Source organism: Lepidochelys kempii, chromosome 1 (assembly GCF_965140285.1).
Source record: "Lepidochelys kempii isolate rLepKem1 chromosome 1, rLepKem1.hap1, whole genome shotgun sequence".
In the NCBI taxonomy this organism is placed as follows: domain Eukaryota; kingdom Metazoa; phylum Chordata; order Testudines; family Cheloniidae; genus Lepidochelys; species Lepidochelys kempii.
This window is the reverse complement of record NC_136380.1, coordinates 313,309,802-313,324,885: the sequence shown is the minus strand read 5'-3', so window position 1 is coordinate 313,324,885 and position 15,084 is coordinate 313,309,802. Positions and strand designations below refer to the sequence as shown.

The 15,084-nt window shown below is 40.0% G+C and overlaps 1 protein-coding gene across 4 annotated transcripts in view; it reads left to right on the top strand.

The window, feature by feature from the left end:
* Window positions 1–15,084, top strand: part of GRM8 (glutamate metabotropic receptor 8) — a 455,209-nt gene that overhangs the window by 361,709 nt on the left and 78,416 nt on the right. For all 4 annotated transcript variants that reach the window (XM_073328248.2, XM_073328251.2, XM_073328250.2 and 1 more), the window contains one exon: window positions 7,567–7,703. In XM_073328248.2, the coding sequence (XP_073184349.1) occupies window positions 7,567–7,703 (137 nt within the window). The remainder of the gene's footprint in view (window positions 1–7,566; window positions 7,704–15,084) is intronic.

The window sequence follows — 15,084 nt, the reverse complement described above, 5'->3', positions numbered from 1 at the left end:
CAGAGTGCTCGTCCCAGTATTAGCTCTGATATAGCTGATAGTGCAGGAGGCAGTGAAGCCGTAGCTCTAGTCTGCTCCCTTCTGGACATCTGTTATCACTCATGGCACTAACACTTCCCCTTTGTGCATAGGAATAGAAGGGTGTGGGATTCTGGCTGTCTCTTGTGCAGAAATGTAATGGGCAGCAGGTTTATAATGAATCCATATGCTGCAGGCAACAGACACCAGACAAATTACCCCACCTCTGTGGAATCAGAACTAGAATCATCCAGCACCTCCTAAAATAGGCTTCTACAATGTGAACTGTAGTACCTGGGCCCCTTATCTTCTCTGTGAGCCAGCCACTTGGCAACAGTATCATCTCACATGATAAGGGAGAATGGTTCACTGGCTTCATACAGACTAACACGGCTGCTACTTTGAAACAGCTCATGATCAGTAATTCTAGAGTGCTGTTATCAAAGATCTTTGTTTGAAAATGCAAATTTTAATAGCTGTAGAACAATAATTGTTTGCTATTTTAGAGACCATATTGTTCATTGTTTGAATATGATCTTCTGTATGGAGATTGCATAGATAATAGCTGCATTTATAACTGAACCTTACATAACTGGATACAGTGCATATTGCTCTTTTGTCTTCCAGCCTAACATTCGCAAATTAGACTCCCTCAGTTCTACCTAATTGTTGATAATTCTTTGCCGTTTCTGTCCCTTAACCAAGTATAAAATGTTTTAACAACTCCTCTTTTTTCTCTGAGTTGATTTCATTTAACCCTTCTATTTTCTTCTGTCTTGTTGAAATGCATATCAGTGACAAATAGTTCCTTTTAAATGTTAAAGATACTTCCTTCCCTTTTGGGATTTCTAAGTATTGTCAGTTCAAATATGAGCTTTTTCTTTGCTACTCTCCCAATCACATTTTAATTAATGTACATCAGACATTCTCTTTGTTGTTTTTAACAGTTAATTAAAAAGAGAAGCTATATAAAAATCCTTAGCACTCAAAACTGATTATATTATTAATCATAATGACTGATGATCCTATAAACTGCCACACTCTTCCAATATGTCTTAATTCTAACACATTTTTTAAGCTATAGTACATTCTGAGATTTTCTCTGTAGACCAGTCTATTGTCTATATTTGAATGCATCAAAAGGACTCAGTCCTGTACGCTGATCTACCTGGGCATACCCCCACAATGAGACTTCATTTTCAGTGGGACTTCCAGTGGAAAAAAGGATCCACCCACATGGATCAGCTTCCAGGATTAGGGTTTCAATAATGAGGCTTTTCTGTATTAACACTTACTTTAAGAAAATAAAAGGAGTGCTTGTGGCACCTTAGAGACGAACAAATTTATTTGAGCATAAGCTTTCGTGAGCTACAGCTCACTTCATTGGATGCATTCAGTTTTTCCACTGAATGCATCCGATGAAGTGAGCTGTAGCTCACGAAAGCTTATGCTCAAATAAATTTGTTAGTCTCTAAGGTGCCACAAGTACTCCTTTTCTTTTTGTGAATACAGACTAACACGACTACTACTCTGAAACCTGTCTTTAAGAAAATAGATACAGTTTGATATGCTGGCATGATAAGAATGGCAAGGTGTTGAGATTTGATGGAATATTATGGAAATCGTTGTACTGAATCTGCTGCAGGAGAGTTTGGAATTGTTGGTATGTGGCCCTGATTCAGCCTATCATCACAGCCATTTTTTTTTTTAGCATTTACACCAAGTTCCTGAAGCATTAAACATTTCTATATGAGGAATCCCAGGACTATGATAGAAATTAGCATTTTTCCTCTCTCAAAAAGCCAATTACATATCTAAAAGGCTGACCACTGCACTAATTTTAAGGTCCTTTACTGGGGAATCAATGCCTGTCTATCAGAGTCAACCACTATCTCAGTATCTGCTTTTCTTGCTGTTCAGAGTCCTCCACACACAACACCACACACATTCATTTTCATTAAGGACTCTTTAATTCCTCTCAGATTCAGTAATATTAACACCGAATGTGTTACAGGATGTATTGTCATACATTATATTCAGCTAGCTGTATCATGCTTGTGGATCTGTGATATTTTACACTTTCACTGACTTTATGTTTCATGTCTAAGGAATCTCTTGTGAAACAATTGTTTACCATAAAGAATCCTTCTTGCCAAAAGGTTTAAAAAAATCAAACTCTTCTATAATGTTAGCTTCCTTTTGCTCCCCTCTCTCATACATACACCTCATTTATGGGTTTTTTTTTTTGTTTTTGTTTTTCCTGAATCACAGTGTTGGCCTTGTTTAAACGACCTCAGTTTTGAAGGGTTCACCTATGATTGGGTCAGAAGGCCATTATTTAATACTGTTTCGCTAATATGCTAGTTGACCACAAAAAGTCATTTGCTGCTACCCAGGGTGGATGGGATTTTTCAGTACTAGATTATTACTTCAAATTATGATAAGGAAATATGACTTTAGCCTTAATAAATGGTAATCTTTCCCTTTATTTTGTGTTGAACTGTCTGATATACATTGCCTTCAGCTGGATGCAATCAGAACTACCCAGCTATGTGTCATGTTAAGAAAGAGTCTCTTCTTGTTCAGGTGGGAGGAGGTGGTTCTGAGTTCTAGCCCCACTGCCCCTGTAGAGCTCTGAGGACGTTAGGAGGCCACAGAATACTTACAATATGCATTGTCAATCACAGAAACTCCCTTTAAAAGGATGCTAAAAATTGAAAAATGCACACCTAAAAAGGACTATGTTAGTGATGTGCAAAGTTCAGGGGACTGGTTCAGATATCCAGCCCATCTGCTTGTCCTTCTGTATGACTCTTTAGGGCTATATCACGATTGAACTACAGTCCTACAGAAGGGCTGGTGCACCGCTGCACCCCCAGGGGGAGTATTGGGAAGTATTGATGTTGCGCTGAGAAGAATATAATTTGCTGCACTTCTTTGAAGGTTCAGCATAGTCACCCCACTCACTTTTGGTTGGCATGTGGGGGAGACTGGTTAGAGTAATGTTTCCACATACTTCCCATTTGGGCTTTTTAAAATGGTCTGGAGACCTTATGAATAGAGATTGAGGTACTTCCTGATTCCAGGCAGGCTAGAAATACAGACTTTCTTGAAATATTTTGATACTTTTGGTTCTGAAAGTGAGTAAGAAATGGACAACAAAACATAAATGCATTTGAGCCTCAGAAAAAGTTTGGTTTGAGGGTCAGGTGAAGGTCCAGCTAAGCTCTAAGTTTATCCAAACCAGTTCTCTCATTCCTAAGATTTCTACCATATACCTTCTGTTGTGAAGCACTCAATATAGTTACAATGGTGACATGTTGCATATAAGTACCTGCATCAATCATAGGTTAAAATAATAGATTGCAGCATAACTACACTATAAGTGGATAAAACATGGAAAGCCTCCATTTACTTACTTTTAAAATACAGTGTTAAATGGTTGCTGACAAATGATCATAAAATGAATTTGAACTTATAACAATTGTTTGTAGTTTGAACAGAATGTCTAGAGATTTTTGGTATGAGCTTTGCGTAGACTGCATAGACTGTCGGTCCTTCATCAGTTGAGACTGAGCCGACCACAACACGTCTTCCAATCTTCTCTTATTCTGGCCATCCTTCACCATGCTTGTCCATATCTCTTTGTTAGGAAATCATCCCACCTCTTTGGAGGCCGACCACATGGCCGTTTCTGTTCTCACGGATACCACTCGGAAAAAGCTGCGGTCTATCTGTTGTCGCTGAGTCAGGCCACATGTCCCACCCACTGCTTTTTGCTGAGCCTACTTTCAACAACAACGTCTCGCACTCCAGACTGCTGCCTAATTATTTCACTGGGGATGTGATCGTGGAGCGAAATGTCCAGAAATCTTTGTTTCATTGCCCTCTGTGTGACAGACAGTTGATATTCTTCAGTCTTTGTCAGTGACCATGTTTCGCTGCCATATAACATCGCTGGAAGCACGGTTGAGTTAAAAAGATTTGCACAAGTTGTTTTGCTGATCTTTCCTTGGAGGATGTCCTTGATGTTATTGAATGTGCACCATCCAACTTTTTTTCTGCACGACAGTTCGCCTTTCTGATCATGGCGCATGTTGACTTCCTGGCCCAAATAAACATATTTATCAACCTCTTGGATCTGCTCTCCTCCAAGAGTTATTTGGGTTCTTGGCAGAACATCTGATCTCATGTATTTTGTTTTTGACTAGTTCATTTTTAATCCAACTTGACTACTTTTCGCATTCAGTTCTTTAAGCATTCTCTCAAGCTGGGCTATATTTTCGGCTATCAGTACTATATCATCTGTGAACCTGAGATGATTTAGCCGCTCGCCGTTGATATTAATCCAGCCTTTCAAGTCTGCTAGTTGAAAAACCAATTCGAGACAGGCTGTGAATAATTTTGGTGAAACAGTATCTCCTTGTTTCACACCTTTCTTGATGGGGATTCGGAGGGGAGTATCGAACAGCGATATGTCCGTGCTGCAGCCAGAGTTCGCTTCCTTTAGTAATGTGATATATTTCATGCTGATGCCCTGTTCTGAAAGAGCTTCAAGAATGGCGTTAGTCTCTATGCTGTCGAAAGCCTTCTTGTATTCCACGAAGGCAATGCACAAAGGGAACTTGTATTCCCTTGAATGCTCTAGTAGTTGGTTTAGAGTGAAGATGTGGTCTCTCATGCTGTAATTCCTTCAAAAGCCGGCCTGCTCTCTAGGTTGCTGTTCATCCAGGTTTCGTGACAGTCAATTTGTTATTATTTTAGTGAACAACTTATAGATATGCAAAAGCAGGCAGATTGGGTGATAGTTCTTTAGATTTTCTCGATCGCCTTTCTTATGGAACAAGACGGTATTGAACTCTTTCCAACTGGACGTTATCTTCTGGATTTCCAGGTAGCAGCTAAACCTTTGGGTGAGAGCTTTCCAAAGTTCCTGACTTCCCACCTTATGCACTTCTGCTGTCAGACCGTCCTTGCCTGGAGCCTTCCCCTCTTTATTTTGATGGACTGCATGACGGACTTTGCTGATGAGAACCGGAAGTATGTGTTCATCGGTTTGGTGAAGTGATGGCCTTGGTACATCTATATGGGATGCAAACAGCTGGGTATAGAAATTGCCTCCACCTCTGTTCAATCGGTTACTGATTCTCCGTCCCTGTTCTTCAAAGCCGATAATGATGACCTTACAACTCCAGTTCCCATTTGCATTTTTTGAGACTTTTGCGATCTTCAGCAGCCTTTAGGAGCTTTTCAGTTCAAAATTTCTCAAAGTCTTCCTTCAACTTCATTCATATGAGCTTGCAGAGAGGGGAGTACTCAAGCCTGTCACTGCCATTTCTTTTCATTTTCCTCCTCTTGTCCAATAAAGTCTTTGTATTCTCCGAGATTCTTCCGCTAGCTCTTCTTGGTCTTTCATGCTCAGCTGATTTCACACACCGTTTCAGTCTCTTACTGAAGTTCTCATAATCATCGTTGCAGTCGTCCAGGAGGCTCCAATCTTCCCTAGAAATGTTTTCCTTCAGGATTGCCTCATCGAAAGCTACTGGTTGGCACCTTCTGTTTACCATACACAGCGCTCTTTTCTCCACCTTCACAGTGAACGTGAGTCTGGCTCTCAGTAGGCGATGATCGCTACCAATATTGAATGATGGCACTACTGATATATCCTGCACGATGCATCATCTATCGATCAGAAAGTAATTGATTTCATTTTTTGTCATCGCGTTTGGTGCAATCCAGGTCCATCTTCTGTTGGCCTTCTTTCAGAACCAGGTGTTACCAATGAACATTTTCCTCGTCTCTGCCAATATAGCTAGTCATTCTCTTTGCATGTTTCATTCTCCGATACCATACCTTCCTATGAACTTTTCACCCTCTCTCCCTCTTCCAACCTTGGCATTAAAATCTCCCATTACAATAGTTTATGTGGAACTCTGAACGAGGGTTTCCTCCAGTTGCTGATAGAATCCTTCCACATCATCGTCTTCTCATGCACTTGTGGGAGCATAGATCTGGATGATTTTGAGGGTACTATTTCGGTTCAATCAGAGGTAAAGCACCCCGATACACAATGACTTAAAATGACATGAGACAATTTTCGAAGACCATTCCTTGTTTATGATGAATCTGACTCCTCCAACTGTCCTCGTGCCTTCTCCTTTTCCTAGAATGTTATGCTTCCATCCCTCCAGCTGACCTCCATCTCCTTCTTTCCTCATGTTTCGCAAACACCCAGCACATCGCATGCTGTTTTTGCCTTTTCCTCCATGAGATGGTTTATTGATTCCTCCCTCGTCAGTGTTCTGCAGTTATAAGTGCACACTGAGAGTTGTCCAGTTTCCTTTTGGCGACCTGGCACCTGAGATTCTTTGCAGCCTCTCATCGTTTGAATGCCTCGCTGCCTCCGGAGTGGGGATAGAGGAACGTGCAGAGAACTGAGACTTGGTTTTCCATGTTGTTTTAGCCATTGTTTTCAGCCACCAGAGCTTTGCAATATTGCAAAATTTTCACAAAACCAACCCAAGTCATTTCACACAGGTAGGTCCACCAAAAGGCAACTCCCAGATGTGGATCTCCAACCTCATCCTCCGCTGAAGATATTCTAGATATTCTAGCTAAGTCATGATACAGGCCCCCAAAGTCTTTTAACATTATACCATAGCAAGTAGCTACTCACTTCCACAAGTGGAATCCCACATTGCTTTCTTCCTCCAACACTTTGACTGTTCTCTCATTTTCTAATTTTCAGGGTGGAGGGAGTTGGAATTCGCCACTCCTTCAGTACACCACTCCTGACAATTGTAATTGCTGAGAAACTCTGGGCTTTATTCGTCACTGAGTTACACCCGTTCTATGCTGGTTTAACTCTATGCCAGTTGGCAATTGTCCCAAAGTGACTGTTCACTAGCTGAGACCAGCCAGAGTCCAGTAGCACTCCAGCAAAACCCTTTGCTGCTGTTAGCATGCCCCATATGATGGGCCTTGGGGTGTGTGGTGCAAGACCAGGCTATGCCAGCTTAGCTGAGAGCTCCCCTATGCCTGTGGAACTCTCAGCTGACCAGACACAGCCTGACTATTGCCTGCACTTTTGTTACACTGTACTCAGTCCTGAGGTGAAGTTTTGACCCCCATTGAAGTCAGTGTGAGTTTTGCCATTGACTTCAACAGGCCAGGATTTTATCCCTGCTTCTTAAAATAGCCATCTAATGTTAATCAGTGTTAAACATTTAACTGAACATTTACCTTTGTAATTTGGTTTGATTAATTTTACATAGGTTAGCTGGCACTGACGGACAGTTTATATTGTGATGCAAGTAATAACGTCCTTTCAATGGCCTTTCTCTACAAGTAACAATGGCCTTTCTCTACAAGTTTTTTAGGTTTATTATAATGCTGGCAACATTGCATGAAAACTTGCTTGATGTAATTATATCATATTGTCTCATTTTTTCCAGCACATGTTAAAGAAAAAAAAATAGAAGCTAAAGTAGATTTATGAGAATATTTTTGGAGGAACTTTATATCAATTGTTGTTCAACTGTTTTGTAGGGAGTGCTGGAACGCCTGTTATTTTCAATGAAAATGGAGATGCACCTGGGCGCTATGATATATTTCAGTATCAAATGACCAACAAAAGTGCAGAATACAAAGTAATTGGTCACTGGACAAATCAACTTCACCTAACTGTAAGTAGCAGGCTGATTACATAGTTCTCATTAATGAGAAGTTAGAGCATTTGAGCTTTCATTTAAAAAACATATATTATTTTTTATAATTGTCAGCAGCAAGAAAATTCCCATTTTTCTCCTAAGCAAGGGAGCTAAAACAATATCTTGTATTTTAGCACAGATTTCCCCTTGTGTTCCTCTGTTCTGTTAAACTGTATTGTAGAATCTTCTCTATAGCCAGGTAGGGGTAATGGAAGTTTCTTCTTCATAAGTAGGCTATTACACAAAAAGATTGGATGTACACCACTCATGTCCTTGATGCAAATGGATGCAATGTCCTTGAAGTCAAGGGGCAGATTTGTCCAGCAATCACTCCTGACTTCAGATCACCCACATGAAAGCGAAGTACAGGGCTACTGTGCCGCCAGACCAATAAAATGTTAATTTCTGAACATAAAAAAGGGAGAGGCTGGAATGAAGTTATGGCTATATATTTATACTGTTAATTTGGATAACAATTCAACAAGAACAATAAATAGCCCAGATTCATGCGTTAAGGTGCCATGAAATGAAAATATACATTTCTTCTGTGGTTAGCTGTTGTACATAGTGTTCATTTGGGCTGTGGGAACATTTCACATCAAAACCTGAAAGCGAGCAGTTTTACCAGATCCTGGGTTTTAGTATGAATCCAAACCACTGTTCAGGCTTTAGGGAACATCAAAGAAGAATTGAGCTGACTGGGGATCCTCCTTCCCAAAAGAAATCTGATGAGGTTCAATAAGGATAAGTGCAGGGTCCTACACTTAGGACAGAAGAATCCAATGCACCGCTACAGACTAGGGGCCGAATGGCTAGGCAGCAGTTCTGCGGAAAAGGACCTAGGGGTGACAGTGGATGAGAAGCTGGATATGAGTCAGCAGTGTGCCCTTGTTGCCAAGAAGGCCAATGGCATTTTGGGATGTATAAGTAGGGGCATAGAGAGCAGATTGAGGGACGTGATCGTTCCCCTCTATTCGACATTGGTGAGGCCTCATCTGGAGTACTGTGTCCAGTTTTGGGCCCCACACTACAAGAAGGATGTGGATAAATTGGAGAGAGTCCAGCAAAGGGCAACAAAAATGATTAGGGGTCTGGAACACATGACTTATGAGGAGAGGCTGAGGGAGCTGGGATTGTTTAGTCTGCAGAAGAGAAGAATGAGGGGGGATTTGATAGCTGCTTTCAACTACCTGAAAGGGGGTTCCAAAGAGGATGGCTCTAGACTGTTCTCAATGGTAGTAGATGACAGAACGAGGAGTAATGGTTTCAAGTTGCAGTGGGGGAGGTTTAGATTGGATATTAGGAAAAACTTTTTCACTAAGAGGGTGGTGAAACACTGGAATGCGTTACCTAGGGAGGTGGTAGAATCTCCTTCCTTAGAGGTTTTTAAGGTCAGGCTTGACAAAGCCCTGGCTGGGATGATTTAACTGGGAATTGGTCCTGCTTCGAGCAGGGGGTTGGACTAGATGACCTTCTGGGGTCCCTTCCAACCCTGATATTCTATGATTCTATGATTCCCCTTCACAGAATGCTGTTCTCCTCATTATATCCACCCTCCCAATAGATACCAAATCCCTTCATACCCTTCATGCACCCTGCTTAATTCAGGTAGTCCCAAAACCATCCCTACCTGGTGGTCTCTGCTGGTGAAGAAAAGGCCAACAATCCTTTCCCCACGCCATCAGATCTTCAGAAAATGGCTGGCTGGCTGGTCTGCTCCCCATCTAGCACGTTTTTTGTTTGGTTGGGTTTTTTTGAGTGGAAATCTAAGTCTAATCCATAAAATGCAGGTGAATTGGCAGCCAATTCTGTCACCATCAGTAGTTAAACTTGGAATTGCTCTTAAGATCCATTGCTGCCTCACTGAAGACACTTTACCTCCCTCTGGAGTATATTTTCAGCAGAAAACACCATATCAAATGGGGAATCCCTGCAACAAGGGATAGGGCCAGCTATGCACACCCCAAAGATGCAGATAGCTACAACCTAAAGAGGAGAGGCCATGGAACATCACCTTTCCTTCAGAAAATAGCACAATGTAAGGAGGAGGGGAAATTATGATCATAGGAGGAGGGTGCTGAAATTCACCAGGTTCAGTGTAAACCCCCAAAAAACTTACAGGGTTTGGTGTGAGGTTGGTTTGGAGTCTCTGTAGTGCTTAATTTGTGCCAGGGCTCATGAGGGCTGAGCCCCAGCACCTCTAAACTTGACCATTCATAGCCTCAGTACCCCTGGGCTTGCTGCATCAGTTATGAATGTAAAAAAAAATTGCTTGAGCTCCAGTACTTCTTTCATTACAAATTAAGCTCTGGGTCTCTGCAAACGTGAAACACAAAATGAACTTAAGGAATTGTGAACCTTGATGACTGGATCCACCCATTGGATCCTGATATCATGCAAACCTCAAAGAGTTGGTTTCACACAGCTCTGGTTTTCAGTATAACAGGTACATAAATAATAACAAAAACAAAGCTATAAGTATTTACAAATTATTGTTCCTTTGAGACTACTTTGCAGTAATTATCAGAGTGCTACCAATATTATAGCTTCCCCTTTTCAGCCACAGCTCTGATAAATCACCTTACCATATCTACTATTAAGTTTCTATTGCTGCTTGGCCAGACACTATTGGTTTATTTTTGGGGCCCAAATAGAAGCCTACAAATATGCAGCCTTTGACAACAGGTTATGTGCCTGTATTATCTCCTTCCTGTAGTCTTCTATGAAAGGGAGAGTTCCTCTTTGTATCAGTCTGCTGAGTAGTGTAAGAGAAATAGGAGACGTGAAAGAGAAGTGCTCAACAACATAAGGAGAAATGTACTAGCCAGGTCCTGAACACATGAGAACAAGAACTTGAAACTAAATTTGTGTTCCTTACAGTTTTGGGATAGATTCCATATTCCATGAAATGCTACAGTTTCGGTAGCATGATATAGCTTGTCGGTGAAGAGAAATATTTCTATTTAAATATTTACACTTTTCATAATTATTTGTGCTTTGTTCTGTTTGATTTAGTTGTAACTGCATTCATGTTTTCTTCCAGAAAAAGATGACTAAAGCTCCCATTCAGTCTTTTAGCTTTTCAGTCCTGTTGCTGCTGGTTGTTTGTTCTTTTCTATATAGCGCCTGTATGTCATTGTCATATGGTAATTATGATGGTGTGTGAAATATAAGGTGAGGCTGGCAAGTACCAGGGAGTACTGAAAACACTGTTACAAGTGAAAACACTGAATACAAGCACACCTGTGTCTGCTACAATCTTGTCCTCCCATCTCTTTCTCTCCTACTTCCTCTCCTATTTATTTCTTATTCACCTGCCACATATTGTCTAAATTTTAGATTATAAACTCTCTGGGGCAGGGACTGTTTCCGTGTAATCGTGTTTGCAAAGTGCCTAGTGCAATGGGTCCTAATCCCTGTTTGGATCCTTAGCCACTCGCACAATAGAAATAAATTAATTATTGATGATGATGATAGATTTTGTTTAGGCCCTATTTCCTTTTTCACCAAGCTTAGTTCATGGGTGGGTGTTATTTTATCTACTGGTTACCTATTGTAACAAAATAATATATTTCTTTCACTAGACAACATTTATTGGGCACTGGGTAACCTTTACTGATAATTACCAGCACTGTTAATCATCACACTGCAAACCATATTATAGTCTTTGATCCCCAGTGGAATTTCCATTGATGGCAATGGGTGTATCAAAGGCAATATACTGGTGTAAGATAATAGACCAACTTTTTACATTACTGACCTACAAAGGACAGGCCTTTTTATTTCAATATCTTTCTCACCCTCCAGAGTGGATACCTTCCTTTTAATGAAGCTACATTACATACCCAGTTGTTAAATGACTGCGATTTTTAATGAATATTAACCAAATATCATCTATAATACCTAACACTAAATTTTTTCATCAGTAGATTTCAAAGTGCTTTACAAAGGAGGTAAGTACAGTATCATCACCCCCATTTTACAGAAGGAATACTGCCCAAGGGGACCCAGCAGGCCAGAAACTAGAACTCAGGTCCCTGCTGTGCCACTCTAACGTTTGATGCATGATGCTACACTTCTGTTCATATGGTCTATTCCAGCTTTTGCCGACATTTTCATTTCAAACTGCTTCATAAGCTAATACACTTTTCTCATAAATCTACTTTATTCAGTAAATGCCATACTTCAATGAACTATATTTTTTTGAGCAGGATAGTGAAACTTCATAAAAGTTTTGTGTCTATTCTTAGGGCTTTCTCTGTGAACAATCAATAGCCACTGTTAAGTTTAGCTAAGGATTAGTACATTTCTCTGTTGTGGAGTATTGAACTAGAATTTTTTTTCAGGATTGTCCCCGATATTTTTTCTATCAGATTTTGGCTGCAGTGCATCAGACTACCCTCTTGTCTGGTCCTGACTCTAAGCCAGACCTTCAGGATTTGTGTGCTGGGACCTTTGGTTCTTCAAAAGTTTTCACTGGTTCCTCAGGGTCTCATTGGCAACTTGTCCCTCTTTTTGTGTGATATTGGCTTTCACATGGTGCAGAAAATACTAACACTAGTATTTAGATAGAGTATTTAGATAAAGACTCTATATCGAATCCCTAAAGGTTTGTTTGTTAGCAGACTTGACCGGCTTCAGAGCTTCTTCTAGCTATGATATGGGTTTCTTCCTTTAATCTTCAGCTTTCCTTCAGGCTGACTGACCTTTCAGATTCCCTCTGCAGCAGCTATAGCTTCCAGAATCAGGGTTTATGATTACTGCTCAACACTGAACCAACAAGAATAAACACTTTAACCTGACAATGCTAATATGGAAGCAAAACATCTGGCAAACACAATATAGAAGTCAAAATATAAAAAAGCATAGTTAGCTCCTATATATACACTTGAAAACAAGAACAGAATTTTCTTTGGCTTGGAGACATCAGACACTTGACCTTTACCAGACCAATCTGAATGCAGATGCTTAAAGCTGTCAAATGAATATCACAAACCCAAAGAGCCTGATTCTCATTCACAATAAGGCCATGTTTTACCGCTGTGGCAGTGTACATTTACACCCACTTTAAAATCCCTTTACACTCCCAGACTCCTGTAAAAGGGGCTCAGTATAAATAATAACCAGACACAAAGCACTTGATTTTTATATTATGATGACAGAAATTTAGGGCTATTATAAAGTATGATCTTTGACAATAAGTTAAGTGTCTGTTTGTGATTTCCATTTCTTTATTACTAGTAGCAGGCAAGGTATTTCAGAGCAAACATTGAAAGAAGTAATATTTGCATAAAAAGGTGCTCATATTCATAACAAATAAGAAACACATAAAGGACGGGAGTTTTATTTCCACCAGAAAATCATGTTTTATTCATTTAGCTACAGTACTCTGCATACCAGGTCAGATGTAGTACTTCCCAACAAATGTGTGGGTTTAGCAAATTTGAGCCCTCAGCCATGTAATCTCCACAGGAGGAAAGCTGTTAAAAACAAGCTAGCAGTCCTTGGTATTTATGAATTGGCAAATGTACTTCCTTCTATGATTAATAATGAATCCCCTTTTAGAACTTGTGTCACTTAGTAGTATGTGTTGTAACATGAGTGCTAGCTAGAAATGCTTACTGACCGCTTCTCTCAACTGCAGTAACTAGACAAATTCCTGAGCCAGGAAGATCAGATTCAAATCTGAACTTGAAGTTGGTCATGTTGACCTGGGCTTTGGTTTGACCCAGGATTTAGAACAGCTAATATTTGGGGCTTGGTTGAGGCTATGAAAAGCTGAAGCAAAGGCACACTGGAATTATCACCATCTTTGAGATGCAAGACAAGAAGACATCTAAACATAATAAAACTTTTCAGTGAAACACAGGGAGGTTTATGAAAAACTCTACTTAACATTAGATTTCTTTCCTCCTACACTGAATAGAAGTTAGGGAAGAAAAAAAAGCATCACAGATTTACAAGATTGTTTTAGCAGTAAGAAGAAGCCTGGTCACTCAGATTATCAGAGACTGTATACAAGAATGTTAAGTGACTTGTTTATGGCTTTTATTCTGTGGCTGCATCTTAATTTGCAGTGCTTTTCAGCTAAGGAAGGGTTAAATTAAACCTTTGTGGATATGAAGATCTAGCAGAGATAGTCGTAATCATAAGAAGACAGTGCTGACCTGAAGCACAAGCTTTGGTGAACAGTTGAACACTGGAAATCCTAGAGAGCAGACAGAACTTACCTTCTGGCAGTAATGTCACCAGAGGAGGTGAGTCATTGCTCAGTCTCTGTCCAGTGGCTAGAGGCCTCACAAATTATAAGCCTAGCCCTGTAGGAGAGGATCAGAATTGAGATCCCTCAATTTTTATGAGTCAGAATTAAAACTATACTGACTTCTTGTCTACCTGCAGCAAAAGCAAATGATATAAGATGGTCATGATGTTTTCTCTACCTGTAGTAAACATGATTCAGGACTTGCTCTAGGCCATTACATTTCATTAAAGGACCCAAAGAATCTATTTTCCTCTGATGGCTAATATAAATTTGATTTTATAGAACATTGCTGAATCCAAACTCGAAGTATAACATTGGAAAAATTTAAAAAACAAAACAAGAATTCCTAGTAGGAGCACCTAATGGAAGATAATAAAAAGTTGGACCACTCGTCATCATCCTAATATATTTTACTATATGGTGACCAGGGTAGTTGATGGGTGTGCTTTTGCATGCAAATAATCTCATAGCAATACAGTTCAGCCTTGCTTTCCAACAATGCAAATGATCATGACATTGGTCAGGATGTCTTAAGAATAATACTGAATGGATGGACGAAGAAGTGAATTTTCTCTACTGTTCCTGAAAAAGTTCCATTGACTTTCTCTGTAGTATATGGTAGCTCAAAGCCAGGCAGGAAAAGACCATTAGATAATGCTGGGGACAGTTGCTAGGCTCCACTAAAATAGACCTGGGTGTTCAATAGAATTGACAGATGAGTATGACTCATGTTCTCCTTCACTAACAGTCTGAATACATCAGGGAGCCTCTTCGCAGGAAGTGCAGATGCCAGACTTAACAGCCCAATCAATAACAGCAGACAATTAATGTAGTCTGTGGGACAGTCTGTGAAATAGGTAGGTTGGGCCAAAAAGAAATTATTTTTAAAAGTAGCACTTCTGTGATTGCCTAATTAGGAAAAAAGTGGGAAAATGGAACATTTGTAGCATTGGGAGACTGCACATCCCAATGTTATTAAACATTTTACCTTTGAAGAAAAAAGCAAAATGAATATAGATGTAGAAAAGACAGCAGTTGGTTTGGAGAAGTACTTCTATTAGATTAGGAAGCATATAGTACATTATTGAACACCTG